This window comes from Puma concolor, chromosome A3 (assembly GCF_028749965.1).
Source record: "Puma concolor isolate L17-30 chromosome A3, mPumCon1.1.hap2, whole genome shotgun sequence".
Lineage (NCBI taxonomy): Eukaryota > Metazoa > Chordata > Mammalia > Carnivora > Felidae > Puma > Puma concolor.
Window position 1 is genome coordinate 25,833,201 of NC_141669.1, and position 15,832 is coordinate 25,849,032.

Here is a 15,832-nt window from a genome sequence, read left to right on the forward strand (position 1 = left end):
CGTCCCTATGCACCAATGGAGGTCATCAGGGGGGCAATTTTATCAAAGTAAGAGACTAGAAACATTTATTGCAATGGGGGGAGAGAGAGGGAGAGAAACATGCCCCTTACGGGGAGGAAAAAAAACCCAAAAAACTGTGGCTTGCCACAAGATGTCAGTAAATGTCCTCACAAGTTAACTGTCACATTTACCTATGTGAAATATCTGAATCAAAGGCTACGAACATCTTCTATCCCGGTATTAGCAAGAAAACAAGTTCCTGCTCCTTCTCTCAGTAAAGACAACAACGAAAGCCTCAGGATGTGTTGGAATAAACACAAAGACAGAGGCGTGGCGGGTGACCTCCAGTCTCACCCAGGACCCTGTGCCCTTTTCCAGCTTTGTGCCAGGGTCTCTGCTGCTGCAGAGTCACTGGCAACTCAGACCGCTCTTCTCGCCTGCCTCCCCCCCCACTCCTTTGCCCCTGGAGTATTTTGACTGTATTCTAGCTCTGAGAAGGTTTTCTCTCCCCAGTGTTACCCCAAATGCAGCAAGGCTTTGGAGGGAGAGAGAGAAAGAGAATAAGAAAGAGAGAACAGGCCTCTTCCAAAGGACAAACTTCCATTCGGGGGAGCGGAGAAGCCAGACCAAAGGCCAGCTCGATCTTACCTTTTTGCCATTCACAAAGAAAACCAACTCATCCGCTGTCATTGTTATGGGATGGGGTGTGGGCCCCTGCCTCCAGGTGCTTCACTCCCAAGAGGCACCAGCAGTTATGGCCACTTGACAACTTGGAAACTACACCTCCCAATAAAATGAAACCTGGCCAGCCAATGGGAAGAAACCAGCCTAGAGCCTCAGGGCACAGGGTGTTGGCAAAAGCAACCAGTTTACATAATCAAGAAAAATGCAAACACTCCTACCTGGTAAATCGCCCTCCCCACACCTGTGTCAAAGAGCACAGTGGAAGGCCCGTGCAGAAACCGGGGAGGGGAGGGCCTTGCCGCCAGGTGACCTGCTGTCATTAGCACTGCCCTCATGGAACCTGCTTCTTCTCCCCTCTGCTGCAGCCACAGAAGGAAGAAAGGCCATGCGCAGAGCCACGGCAGTAGAAATGACCCACACCCTCCACGTCCACACTTGTCATTTTACCATTCAGGTTTACAGCAACCCAGACTCAGCACTTAGACAAAGGACTCATTCTCCCACAGCCTGGAGGACCACAGGGGTCACAAGCCACGGAGCCCAATGATCCAGAAGCAAAACCTAGCATTGGACCTCAGCATTGTCGTCCTCAGAACTCAGCTGGTTTCATCCTGTTAATGGGTATATGCATGACCCCAAGAGCTGAGTGCCTGAGAGGCAAATGATACGTTTTAGTAGTACTTGGTAAGTTTGCCAAGAACCCAAATATTTCCAACTATTGCACCTGTATTCTCAACAGCACAACAAAAATCATCCTGATAACAAACCATTTTTGAAGTTTTTCTTTTGTTTATTTCTCTCAGGGAAAGGCCTCTCATTGGCTCCCAGAGTAACTCCTAAGAATATTTCAAAATATCAACAATAAACCAATATCGATATCAATAAGTCAAAACAGCCACACCATAGAGGCACAGGCCAACTTAACACAGAGCTGAAAGCCTTCTCCCATCCAGTATGAATTTCTGGTGTGAACACACCTGAACGTCACCCACCTGGGCAGCGCCATAGGCTCTCTGTGGTCAGCACCCACCTGTGCCTCCCAGCTCACACACGTGCACACACACGAGTGTTCCCGCCCGTCTTCTTCAGTCCTCTAACAACGCACGTGGCCACTCAGCCAGCCTCTCTGAAGGAGGTCACTTCCCCTGAGCCCCTCGCAGGCTACCTGGAGGAAGAAAGGAGGATCAGGCAGAAGTAGTCCGTGTAGCAACAGCTCACTGAAACCACAGATTGCCAGGACATTGTCAACACAATGCCCTCTTGCTCCGCAGACTTTATTTAAGCAGGAGATGAAATCTCACTTGTAGGGTGACCAAGCGTCCCTTTTTGGTCCCCACTATCCTGCTTTAAACACTGATACTGGGACCAACCTCTCAGTCCAGGACAAAGTGGGATGACCGGTCACCATAAAACAATGGTTCTTAACTGGGGGGTTGGCGGGAGGAGATATTCCCATGTCCTTACCATGACTGAGAGGTGATACTGGCATCTAGTGGATAAGAAACTGGGGACTGGGGATGCTACTAAACACCCTGCAATGCAGAGGACAGCACCGCCCCCCCCCCCCCCCCCCCCCCGCCACACACACACACACACACACACACACACAACAAAGAATTATCTGGTCTTTAAATGTCAATAGAGGCAAGATTGAGAAGTGCTCCAAAAGGAAGAAGAAGGAAGGAGATGGGGAGAGGTAGAAGAACTGAGTCTGGGTGGTGTTTCATAATAGGGCAATACTCCCTGACCACACTCACATCTTCTGTGGTTGACAGGCTTTTCCTCTATCCACTGATCCAACCAGTTTTGCAAGCCCTTTACTTCCTCCTGGCTAGACTGCAGCCAAAGTCCCAGGAGACTCTCAATGTGAAGGTGGGGGGCAGAGGAAAGAGCTCAGTGTTGAGGGTTGGGTAATCAGGCTTAAATAATGGCTCTAGAACTGCTGTGTGACCTTTGGCAAAAATCACTCTCTTGGTCTCAATCTCATTTATGAAATGGGGGTGACTGCCTACTTTGTAAGAATCCTGTCTAGTAAGAATTAAATGAGACCCAGGTTAGGCAGCCGACCTTCAGCCTCTTTCTCTATCTAGACGTGAAATTCCTTGGTTACTGTGAGCATTAAAAAAACAAAAGTGAAATAAATTTTTAAGAAGGGCCTTTGTTGTCATTCAGGTTTTATTTCTGTACTAACTATAGTAACTGTTTTATCTCGGGAATACTGAGATTTGGCAAAACTTTGACTTTGTACCCTTGCTCATTATCCAACAGAAAACAAGGACCATTTCCTTCTCTGTAATTTTTCAACGTGTCACAAATTAGAAGAAAACAGTCCAAAGTAAGCATTTCCTCCCTCCACCTCCCCAAGCTGAAGATCTCCTGCATATGCTTTCAATGTTGGGATGAATTCTCAAATTTGGGCTGAATGAATGGGATCTCGGGGCTTGAAATAGGGCCACTATGGCTTACGCTATGTGAACTTACCCTGTTTTCCCTAAGGAATGCCTTGGTTTATAATAGATACTGTGTGGGCACGTGAAGTCTCAAAGTCCACAGAAAAACCAAATGAGTCCCGAGGCCCCCTGAACAGAAGCATCTTCTCTTCTGGAACAACACTTGTGGGAAATCACTAGAGTGAAGAATGAAAACACTGCCGAGAGAAGTCCTTATTTCTGGAACAGCGAGCTCCCTTGGGTCCAAGCACCCCCTGGAGGAAAAGCAATTCAGGAGAACTTCTGGAATATTCTCTGGAGGTCTGGTCAGGGCCAGACAACAGCTGTCAAGCCTCTATTACTTTGGAGGGGTTCTCAGGCAGGCAGGCCACACACATGTCCTGGCAGGTCCAGATGCCTGCAGAAGTCCTCCTGCCAGTCCTGAGCCAGCCTGGGCTGCCTCACTCCATGGGGGCTCCTTTCTTTGCTTCACACCTGAATTTGCATTTTGATCTGTACCTTAGGGCATTTTCTCTTTTTGTTTTGTTTTTTTTCACTTTCGACAAACTTCACTTGAAAAGAAAAAAACAGGGGTACCTGGGTGTCTCAGTCGGTTAAGCATCCAACTTCATCTCAGGTCATGATCTTGTGGTTGGTGGGTTCGAGCCCTGTGTCAGGCTCTATGCTAACAGCACAGAACCTGGAGCCTGCTTCAGATTCTGTGTCTCCTCCTCTCTCTGCTCTTCCCATGCTCATGCTTTGTCTCTCTCTGTCTCTCAATAGCAAACAAATGATAAGAAAAAAAAATCACTTTTCTTTCAAAATATTCCATTGCTCGGGTTTTGTTTTTGTTTTTGTTTTTTTTGCAGGGGTGAGGTGGGTTTCTTTTATGAAGTTTGTTTTTGTTTTTTGTTTCTTTCCTAAGACTGGTCTCCCTCTTAGATATGCTCATGCTGGATTCAAGATTTTGCTATGTTCCCGGAACATCGCTGTGCAGAACCTGCCTTCCCGTGTGCTCCCAGACATCTAGATTGTTATCCAGCCCTAATCACATTCTTGACACCTGAATAGCGTATTATGATTCATTTGATCTTTATAGCAGCCCTGTAAGATGGGCAGGGAAGTTATTATTATCTCCTCTTTCCAGACAAAGAAGATGAGGGGCAAAGAGGTTGACTTGCCAATAATGCCATAGCACGCTTGTCTGTTACCCACTCCCCAGCAGAGAAATCATCTCTTGGACGGTTCTCCCCTAACGTGGAGCATACACGCAGGACTGTCAGCGTGGCATTCTCAGTGCAGCTGGAATCCAGCCTGCTGGTGGCTGAAGTGTCTTCCACGCCTGGATGGTGAGCCCTGGTTGGGGGAGCAGAACTGTGTCACTGCTGTGTCGCCGGGGCCTAGTGTACTGCCAGGTGTGCAAGAAGGATCAATAAATGCTTATTGGATGAGCCCACAATGCAAGGCATAGGGTGTATTTTCAGAAATGTCTAAGCCCCTGACTTTTTTCTTGATTCATTAGATTTTTTTTTAGTATAGTTGGCACAGATTACATTGGTTTCAACCATATACGTAGGTATTAAATGCCTCTGTATATTGTGCTGTGCTCACCACAGGCGTAGCTCCCTTCTGCCACCATACGACACTATTACGATATCATTGACTACATTCCCTATGCTGTACTTGTCATCCGCATCACTTATTCGTTCCATAACTAGAAGCCCGCACTTCCCACACCCCTTCACCCGTTTGCCCATCCCTCTACCGCCCTCCCCCTGGCAACCAGCAGGTCTCTGTATGGATAGATCCGATTCTGATTTGTGTGTGTTTGTTCACTTCTTTTGTTTCTTTAGATTCCCCATATAACTGAAGTCATATGGTATTTGGCTTTCTCAGTCTGACTTTTCTCACTTAGCATAATGCCCACTAGGTCCCCTGACTCTTATTGAATAACAGAACGTTCTTCCATGTTATTAGCAACATTCAGTTCCTTCCTAGCTCCTTTCCAACTAACCTTCTATTGTTGATATTAGGTAACCAGCTAGTATTCGTCAGCAACAAGTCATCCTTTATTACTTTGGAGGAAATCAACCCTTGATATTCTACACACATCTGGGAAGTAGATCCTTCTAGAATCAAGAAGTTGGCATTATTGAAAAAGGAACTGAGTCAAAACTAAAAGCATCTGAATTTCACCCTAGGTCAGTTACTGCAGGCACACAAAAGCTCAAGGAATAGAAAAAGCCCAGAAGCAATTTAAACCCACTTTATCTGTCTGCATCTGTTATGTGTTTTGATAACGTCTTTTGTACTCAATAAACTCTGTAACCCTGGGGGCATTTGTGGCGAGGACAATATGGGCTTGTCTGGACAGAATGTAAGGTCTCTCTTTCCAATCTGAGCGCTCCAGCACAACGCAGGAAGGAGAGTCCTTAGTTGTAGCTCATGCAAAGGATCAACTCACATTTGCTCTGTAGACAATATGGCCAGTGAGTAGCCATGTAGGAAAATTATTTTCACAATTTGTTTGCACCTCCTATTCCTCTCACCTGACTTGTTTTCCTTATTATCATCTGAAATACTATACAATGTACCCACTTACGTGTTTATTGTCTGCACCCTATTCTCTCTGCACCCAAGAGAATGTAAGTATGGCAGACATGTCTACCTTTTCACCAAATATCCATGCCCTCCTTCTCTAATGAAGAGTTTCTGCTGGGAGGTCACTCACCATTTCCCATCCCCTTATATGCAAGGGAGCCCTATGACTGGGTTTCACGAATATAATATGGGCGAATGTGGTGTTCACAATATCTAGGCTCCCAACCTCTCTCTCCCACTGTCTGATCACTAATGTCAATGCCCAGGGTGACCTTGGAAGCCACACACTGAAAATGGCAGAACTTCCAGTCAGCCTAAATGCTTTAAAAAGTATAGTAATCTGAGGTGCCTGGGTGGCTGAGTTGGTTAAGCATCCAACTCTTGCTATCGGCTCAGGTCATAATCTCATGGTTTGTGGGTTTGAGCCCCGAGTCAGGCTCTGTGCTGATAGCATGAAGCCTACTTGGGATTCTCTCTCTCTCCCTCCCTCTCTCTACCTCTCCCACCACCCACCTCCTGCTTGTGCATACATGCTCGCTCTCTCTCTCTCTCTCAAAATAAACAAATAAACTTAAAAATAAATACAAAAATCTGAGTACTCCCTTCCACCACCCTTGTAGCTACTAGGAAGGAAGATTTTCCCCCTACTATTCAAGGTGATTCTAGACAGTCTAAGAATTAAATTGACAAGAGACAGTTAAACAGGAGAAAAAGAAAAACAAAGTTTAATTACCTGCACACAGAGGACCAATAACAAAATTGAAACCCAAGTAAATGATCAAGCCTGGCAGTATGTCTATTTTTTAGAAAAAGAAACAAATGTGTTAGGAAATGATAGGACAAAGAAAACTTATGTTCAAGAGCTTCAGTTGGTAAGGCATTCTAAACAGAATTTGGACTGGGTAGTAAATTAATAAAAGTAGCAAGGTTTATACAGTCTTCTTTGTCCTAAATTTCCTATCTATGGTGACAAAGACGTCTTGGTACAGAGAGGATAACTTTCACAGGGATAATTTATTTCCTGCTTTCTGGAGACAAAGGCTGGGGCGGGGGTGCAGTCAGGAAGTTCTTCTTGTTCTGGTTATTTCTTAAATAACTTTAGTTCAATAAAATTAATATGCCAAAATGGTAAATTTTGGGGGCAGCTTGCCCTTGGCTCCCACATCATCTAGGTGACTTTATAGGAACAAGAAATAAGTCTGTATTGTGCTTACCCACTGAGATTTCTGGGATTGTCTGTTACAGCACCTAGTATTACATCTACTAACACAATATGTTTGCCAAGGACAGAGATGTTTATCTGTTTTCTTCAGATAAGCTCAGAAAGCAGAGCCCCCTTGAGTGGAAAACACTACATGGACATGATAGACACAATATTTATTCAAAAAAATACTTGTTGAATAATGAATGAAGAACAAATGAATGAATAACAGCAAGGCCAGAACATGGTTTTAATTAAAGGCAAGTAAGCAGGGCTTGAATGTCTGACTTGGTCCACTTGCAAAGCTGCATGTGGAAGTAATGTCACCAAGGATCATGGGCTCCTGAACAGAAGACGACTTTGGTCTCATCCCCAGGTCCTTGGCCTTAAGTGTCCCCATTCCCACACTCTGTTTTAAGGATGGGCTTCAGAGCAGCCCTTTACACCGGGCAATAGTCACACAACCATTTCATTTATCAGGTTTTTGGGGGGGGGGGGTCACAACCTAAAATTTTATTTTTTTATATCAAATTTATTGTCACATTGGTTTCCATACAACACACAGTGCTCATCCCAACAGGTGCCCTCCTCAATACCCATCACACACCCTCCCCTCCCTCCCACCCCCCATCAACCCTCAGTTTGTTCTCAGTTTTTAAGAGTCTCTTATGCTTTGGCTCTCTTTCACTCTAGCCTCTTTTTTTTCCCCCTCCCCCATGGTCTTCTGTTAAGTTTCTCAGGATCCACATAAGAGTGAAACCATATGGTATCTTTCTCTGTATGACTTATTTCACCTTGCATAACACTCTCCAGTTCCATCCACATTGCTACAAAAGGCCATATTTCATTCTTTCTCGTTGACACATAGTATTCCATTGTGTATATAAACCACAAGTTCTGTATCCATTCATCAGTTGATGGACATTTAAGCTCTTCCAATAATTTGGCTATTGTTGAAAGTGCTGCTGTAACATTGGTATACAAGTACCCTTACCCATCAGCACTCCTGTATCCCTTGGGTAAATTCCTAGCAGTGCTATTGCTGGGTCATAGGGTAGGTCTATTTTTAATTTTTTGAGGAACCTCCACACCGTTTTCCAGAGCGGCTGCACCAGTTTGCATTCCCACCAGCAGTGCCAGAGGGTTCCCGTTTCTCCACATCCTCTCCAGCATCTATAGTCTCCTGAGTTGTTCATTTTAACCACTCTGACTGGCGTTAGGTGGTATCTGAGTGTGGTTTTGATTTGTATTTCCCTGATGAGGAGCGACGTTGAGCATCTTTTCATGTGCCTATTGGCCATCCGGATGTCTTCTTTAGAGAAGTGTCTATTCATGTCTTCTGCCGATTTCTTCACTGGATTATTTGTTTTTCAGGTGTAGAGTTTGGTGAGCTCTTTATAGATTTTGGATACTAGCCCTTTGTCCAATATGTCATTTGCAAATATCTTTTCCCATTCCATTGGTTGCCTTTTAGTTTTGTTGATTGTTTCCTTTGCTGTGCAGAAGCTTTTTATCTTCATGAGGTCCCAATAGTTCATTTTTGCTTTTAATTCCCTTGCCTTTCGGGATGTGTCAAGTAAGAAATTGCTGCGGTTGGGGCACCTGGGTGGCTCAGTCGGTTGAGCAACCGACTTCGGCTCAGGTCGTGATCTCACGGTTTGTGAGTTCGAGCCCTGTGTCGGGCTCTGTGCTGCCAGCTCAGAGCCTGGAACCTGTTTCGGATTCTGTGTCTCCCCCTCTCTCTGACCCTCCCCCACTCATGCTCTGTGTCTCTCTGCCTCAGAAATAAATAAACATTAAAAAAATTTTAAAAAAGAAAGAAATTGCTGCGGCTGAGGTCAGAGAGGTTTTTTCCTGCTTTCCCCTCTAGGGTTTTGACGGTTTCCTGTCTCACATTCAGGTCTTTCATCCATTTTGAGTTTATTTTTGTGAATGGTGTAAGAAAGTGGTCTAGTTTCATTCTTGTGCATGTTGCTGTCCAGTTCTCCCAGCACCATTTGTTAAAGAGACTGTCTGTTTTCCATTGGATATTCTTTCCTGCTTTGTCAAAGATTAGTTGGCCATATGTTTGTGGGTCTAGTTCTGGGGTTTCTATTCTATTCCATTGGTCTATGTGTCTGTCATTTATCAGTTTTAATGTTACTCTGCTGTATCCTAGACACTGTACTGCGTATTGATCAACTATAGGGTCAGAGAGGCTTAAAGAGCACCTCATTGTACCTTATAGATAAGTCAGGATCCCTGAGCCAGCACTGTAGACCCAGAACTTACCTTCCTTCCTAAATATCAACACTCGTCAGTGCAGAGATGCAGAATTCAGTCTTATATACTGATATCCTCAAAGTATTTATCATATGAAAATTTGAGAGCTTCCTTCAGCCCTCCCCAACCCAGTTTTATTACAGTAGTCTGTCAGATGACAATTCAGGGTGCAGGCCTCTACAGGGAGATCACCTGCTGTTCCCATTCTAAATTTGTCATTGAACCAGAATGCTCCACAGGAATATAGTGGTGCTAATGCTGTTATTTGATTTTTCTTTTAAAAAGGAAGGAACTCCTTCTCTTCTGGAAAAAAAAAAAAAGCCCATTAAACCACTGTTAATATCCTAAAGCATACAACCCCAAAGTAGAACATAGTCCCCAAAGTAATCAGGGGCAGAAGGCGAGCTAGCCACCTCAGACTTGTTCTCTGGAAGGTTTCATTTTCCCAGTGTTCAGGGAGAAGATGTGGAAACTGGAGTCACCTGCATGGAGGCTTCCATCCTCACACATCCTTCACTGCGGTCTTGTCCCTGCCTGGACGATGCTGTCCACTGCGGATGGCACCAGTGCCGCACTTTTGGAAGAGGTCTACCCCTTTCTCCAGAGCCATAAAAGTCAGCTGATCATTGCATCTGAGGGTTAATGTTGGAGATTTTAGCCCTCCGGGAGTAATTCCCAAGTCTCAGGACATGATATCTGCTGGTTTTCTGAAGCATGGGTTTTAATCTCATGAGCTAGGCTGCCCCATCCATATCACAGCACACTGAGAAATTCTCACTGACAGATTTCAGGGGCTGCTTATACTGTTAGTTTTGTTTTAATACATTTCGTGACAACTGGAGAAATTAGGACGTCCACATCACCTTACTGATTTAACAACTTGAAGCTCTTTTAGGCGAGTATATGGCTCTTGCTATAAAGGCTGCAGTGGGAGGCCTCCAGTTCTGAGGCCAGTCTACAGGCCAAAGCTAAGTCACTTCCACAGTGGGAGACATTTTGAAGAGGACAAAGATTTATGAGGTCACGAATATGTGCCAGGTCCTGGGCTGTTCATTCTATATGGATCTCATTTACTTTGTACAACATCCCTATGACCTAGATATAATTTCTTGTTTTCTGTATAAGGAAGCTGTCTGGGATCAGAGGGGTTAAGTAACTCACATGTCTGGTAAGGGGGAACCAGGATTTAAACCAAGTCCCTCTGAGACTAGAACCCTCAGACAGCAACAGAGAGCAGAGACTAGGCTTTCCCAGTTCGACGCCTCTCCTAGAATGGTCCTTTGACCCATTACAGGGGTTAGAGGCAGGGGAGAAACTGCTTCCTTGACAAAGTTCTCACTTAGCACTGAGGAAGAACCAGCACTGAGAAACGGCCAAGAGAGAGTCAGAGTGGGGGCAGCAGAGGAGGAAGCAGCAGGAGTCTAGGGTCTGTGGGGCTGAGGCAGGTACCAGCCCTGAGGCCTGTCCTCTGAAAAACCACACAGAGATGGTTTATAGCTATTTTTACTCTCATAATCCCTATAATGTGCTCTGAGGACTGAGAACACCCAGTAAACAGAAAACAGGTATCTGATTACGATCATATGGGAAATTCTACAATCCCAAAGAAATGTAGAATATAAAAAAGTTATAGGGAGAGAGAAGAACCAGACTGTGGGAAGGGAATCCAATCTTAGCTTTCACCCATCTGACATTTTGACTCCTTGGAGACCTAGAAAAGAGCCCAGGTCTCAGCCTCACTCTTCCAGAAGTAGAAGTAGATAAAATGCAACTTATGTAATACAGCCACCAGTCCCCCCAGAAGCCCAGACCCAGGGTGTGCAGAGAAGGTGGAGGCAGGATGGACTTGGCCCCTTTTCTGTCAGGAGAACCAGATGTATTGATAGACTTAAGAACCTGTGGGCCTGAGGTTTCCTGTATGGAGGCTAAAACATTTCCCCCCATGTTCCAAGAAGCTGCCTAGTCTAGAAGTCATAGACTTAAGACATAAGCAGATGTGAAGGAAGACAGAAGACCTAAAGGAAGGGAGAATAGGAGAGGATTCCAGGGATGGTGAACATAGAATGGCAACCACAGTTATTTCAGGGACACTTCATGGCCCCTTAGCAGATTTCCTATCCCTGTGATTCTTGGCTGCCCTTTCTCTCCAGTTGAGTAGCCAGACCAGAATACTTAATAGTCCTTAGTGACCTGGCATGTGTCATTTTTCAGTCTTGATCACTATCAGTGTCTTCCCTATATTGAATGTTCCCTATTCATTATTTCTATCTTATTATCACCATTATTCCGAGAATCTCACATGGAAGTAGGAACTGGAGTGACAAGAATCTTGTGAATGAATCATACAGCCCCAACAGCCCCATCTAGGGTGCCAATAAAGTAGCAACTCCAGGAAAGGCATGAAACACTTTGCCTGGAGCTAAATAGAAGTGCTTCCATGGTGGGTCTGTGAGCAGAGCTTGTGAATTTATCCCCCCACCCCACCAAAAGTACACACATGCGCGCACACACACACAAATATATACACATAAATATATAAAAAATGTAAATATAAATGTGTATATGTAAATACACACACACATACACACACACATTTCCCAAGCTTCCCTATGACTTTGTTATGAATAGACAGAGGCCCTACTCAACTGGTCTAGAGAATTTTGGCAACCAAGCACTGGGTTAGATGAAGCCATAGAAAAAGTCCCAGTGTAGGAGACAAGAGCCTCAGGTGACAGCCAAGGATCTGCTCTTCTCTCTGACATTTTTGGCAAGACCCCTTCCCATCTATAAAATTCCACAGGCACTTCCAGTTCTGACAATGCTTGGGATAATGCTTGAATTCTTGGATTTTTTTTTTTTTTTTTTTTTGTATCTTTCTTTCCAAAGACAAAGACTGCCCTAGTGTGCAATGGCTCTTTTTATTCATGTTCTCTGAGCCTTGGCCGGGTCTGAACAAGTTGTACCTTGCTACAAGGACACTCCCATTTCTTGTCTAGCATTGGTGTAGCTAAGGAAAAGAAAATGATATCAGGTGATGGAAGTGCTCTAGTTTATTCCTTACTTATTTTCACATGTAACCATGTGGACCAGTATTTCCTAATGTGGAGTATCCTCGAGTAGTCCTCTGAAAGTGGAGTATCCTTGAGTAGCAAGCTTCTGAAATGTTCCTGACAGTTTTGTAGAATTACAAAATATGTTGTTAGCCTGAGACTCTTGTCCACCAAAGCATAGAGTGGACTCCTTTAAAAGATCCATTGGTGGATGGAGGTGCCAAGAAGTTTCTTGCTGGCAAGGTCTGGGACTCCTACAAATTAAGCCCAGTAACTCTGAAAGCTGGACTCACCAACGATAGAAAATGGCTCACCATGGCCCTACCTTGAGGACAGGTGAGAGGTGGCCCTGCTCTGTCTTCCCTGTGCTCATGTCCCTCCCTACTAGGTAACAAGTTTTTTGGGCCTAAGGGAAGTAACCACTCATAGCCTATGTCACTCACCTTTTACAGCATGCCCCCACATACCCAGGTTTATGACAAACTGGCCCCCAACTCACATCCAAGACTCAGTCTAGCCATTTACCCTGGCCTGTCCCTCCAAAGGAGAGCCACGCTCCTTGTATGTGCCATCAAGACCCATCTGGGACCAGCTTATCTGCCAGCCTAATTTCTAGCCACCTCTCCCACAAAATCCATCTTTTGGCCGGTAGAGTAGTCTCTGGTTCCTGAACTCACCACCAAACTCCAATGCCTTTGCCCAGGTCATTCCTTCAGCCTAGAACTTCCTTTCCTCACTCCTTCCCCTACTGAATCCTCTAAAGCTCAGCTTAGATACAACCAGTGTCTCCAGGCCCATAGCCTCAGACTCACAGCAATATCCAGGACAATTCATTGGTCCCTCATCTGTTTCCATTATATTGTATTCCTACCTCTATTATGGCATGTAACACAGAGATCTGGTCTCGCTTATTTTTGTATCCCCAGTGACACATGGTAGTCATCTGTAAATATTTGCTCAGTGACCTCTACTCAGCTGAGGAAGGCAGAAGGAAAGGCATCCGTTCTTCTCACATGGTTTCCTTGAGTCTGCCTCCCTCCCATCCAGGAGAGAAAGTCATCATGATCTGACACTTATTTGTATCATTACTCTTCTCCTTTTTTCTTCCTTTCCACCATGATTGTCATCTTGTACTCTAATTTGTACAGTATTTTGATGCTTTTATTATATAGATCACTTTGTGGTATCCTCAGAAATTATAATATATGATATCATAAGCCTCATTTTCTTTTTTTTTTTCAATATATGAAGTTTATTGTCAAATTGGTTTCCATACAACACCCAGTGCTCATCCCAAAAGGTGCCCTCCTCAATACCCATCACCCACCTTCCCCTCCCTCCCACCTCCCATCAACCTTCAGTTTGTTCTCAGTTTTTAAGAGTCTCTTATGTTTTGGCTGTCTTCCACTCTAACCTCTTTTTTTTTTTCCTTCCCCTCCCCCATGGGTTTCTGTTAAGTTTCTCAGGATCCACATAAGAGTGAAACTATATGGTATGTCTTTCTCTGTATGATAAGCCTCATTTTCAACTGAAGAAATTTCATTTTCAAATGAAGCCCCACTTTCATTTCACCTAAGAGTGAGCAGCAGTTTGAACTTGAACCCCACTTTTTTAATTCCAAAGTCAGTGCTCCTTCTACTCTTCTGGATCCCCAAGATTACAACTTGGGCACCCATGTTTCCCTCATGACCCAGAAGATCATGTAGACCCTGAGAACTGACCAGTACAGATATCTAGTTAACACTGGATTTGGACAAGTAAGGAAAAGTTAGGGTACAAACCCTCACAAAATAGCAACAATGAAAATCTAGGGATTTGAATTAAGTAAACTCCAATCACCGAAATTCTGGTTTAAGTGAAGTAAAACTTTCCAGAAAACTGAAGGTCATATGAGAATCACTCATGGGTTGGAGCTCTGCCATAATCAATGATTGGTGCTTGCCCATGAGGAACATTTCAAAAGGAATTTGAAAGAATGTTTGCTAAAGGGATGGAAGCGGTTCAGAAATGGGTGAGTAAAGGGGCACCTAGGTGGCTCAGCCGGCTGAGCATCCGACTTCGGCTCAGGTCATGATCTCCCCGTCCGTGGGTTCGAGCCCTGCATCGAGCACTGTGCTGACAGCTCAGAGCCTGGAGCCTGCTTTGGATTCTGTGTCTCTCTCTTTCTCTGCCCCTGTACTGCTCACATTCTGTCTCTCTCAAAAATAAACATTAAAAAAAAATAAAAAAAATAAAAAAAAGAAATGGGTGAGTAAAGACTATAAGGGTGAGAAAGGGACATATAGGAGAACTGGTCTAGCAGAGGATGAGGAAGGACTCCAGGAAGTAGCTGAAAGAAAGCCAACCCTAGGCAGAGGCAGGGTGAGCTGGGCCCATCTGCCCACCTCTGTGGCCTCAGAGTGTTCAGAAGCATGATGCCAACTTAACTGCACCAAGTCAGGTGGGTCAGCTCTGGTAGGAAAGTGTCAGACCACGGACTTATCTGTCCCCACTCCAGAGAAAGCCCTGGAAAGCTAAGACAATCTTTTCTCACCTCTCTTACGGAAAGGAGTAGCTAGATACTGTGCTGGCTGCTCAAGTAGAACCTCCCTTTCTCTCCAGAAGGTTTCCCAGGTTCCCACTGTGCCCCCCTCAGAAAGCAAATGGCCCCAATCTCAAGTCTGTTCTGCTTGGACATGAGTGGGGAAGCTCTTCCTCACTTTTATACTGTGTAGCAAGTGTCATGATGCTGTACTGGCCTTTGTAGAATGAGATAAGGAATAATATAGTGCCTGGCTCCTGCCGGTAAAGGCCAGTTTTCCAGGGTATAGGAATAGGGTATAAGAAGCAGATATCGGGGCACCTGGGTAGCTCAGTCAGTTAAGCGTCCGACTTCAACTCAGGTCATGATCTCACAGTCCGTGAGTTCGAGCCCCGTGTCAGGCTCTGTGTTGACAGCTCAGAGCCTGGAGCCTGTTTTGGATTCTGTGTCTCCTTGTCTCTGCCCCTCCCCTGCTCATGCTCTATCTCTGTCTCAAAAACAAATAAAAACATTAAAAAAAAATTTAAAAAAGAAGCAGATATCAACTCCAAGAAGCAGTAATTGGCATGACCTGAATTAAAGAGTCCAACTTTGCACCCCTCTTCACACGCCTAGTGCCTGACTTCTCCCTCATTAAAGACCTGGAGATCCAGCCCTTTCCTACCAAGCATCCACGGAAAGAAAGTAAAGCATGGGGAGGACGACTAGAAGCTTTGTTGCTGAACAAAGCTTAACATACATGTAGGTCATCCCAATTCCCACCAGGACATTTCTGGAGCCCCAAGTGACTGCAAGTCCTGAAACCCTTGGCAGAACTACTACCTGACAATTAGTCACCTCCAAGAGTTGCAGATGAACTTCAGGACAGACATGGCAGCAGCAAGTGGAAGCAGTGGGTGGCTCTGTCTGAGTGATAGTTGCCTGCAGCTGCCCCGGCATACCCCTTAATTACAGTGTGTTCTCCAACTTGAGAAGTCCACAGTTGGTGGGAGTTCTGGGAGGCAATCTGGGAGAGAGATCCCATGGCTGGCCTCCTCCTCTGGAGCATCTCACTGTGTTCACATGGACACTAGGTGATGCCTCA

The 15,832-nt window shown here is 44.9% G+C and overlaps 1 protein-coding gene across 2 annotated transcripts in view; it reads right to left on the minus strand.

The window, feature by feature from the left end:
- The window catches only part of LOC147582328 (xanthine dehydrogenase/oxidase), a 57,835-nt gene extending 57,043 nt beyond the window's left edge, over window positions 1–792 (minus strand). For both annotated transcript variants that reach the window (XM_086700305.1, XM_086700304.1), the window contains exon 1: window positions 649–792. In XM_086700305.1, the coding sequence (XP_086556431.1) occupies window positions 649–690 (42 nt within the window). In that variant the 5' untranslated portion in view covers window positions 691–792. The remainder of the gene's footprint in view (window positions 1–648) is intronic.
- Window positions 793–15,832: the final 15,040 nt, after the last annotated feature.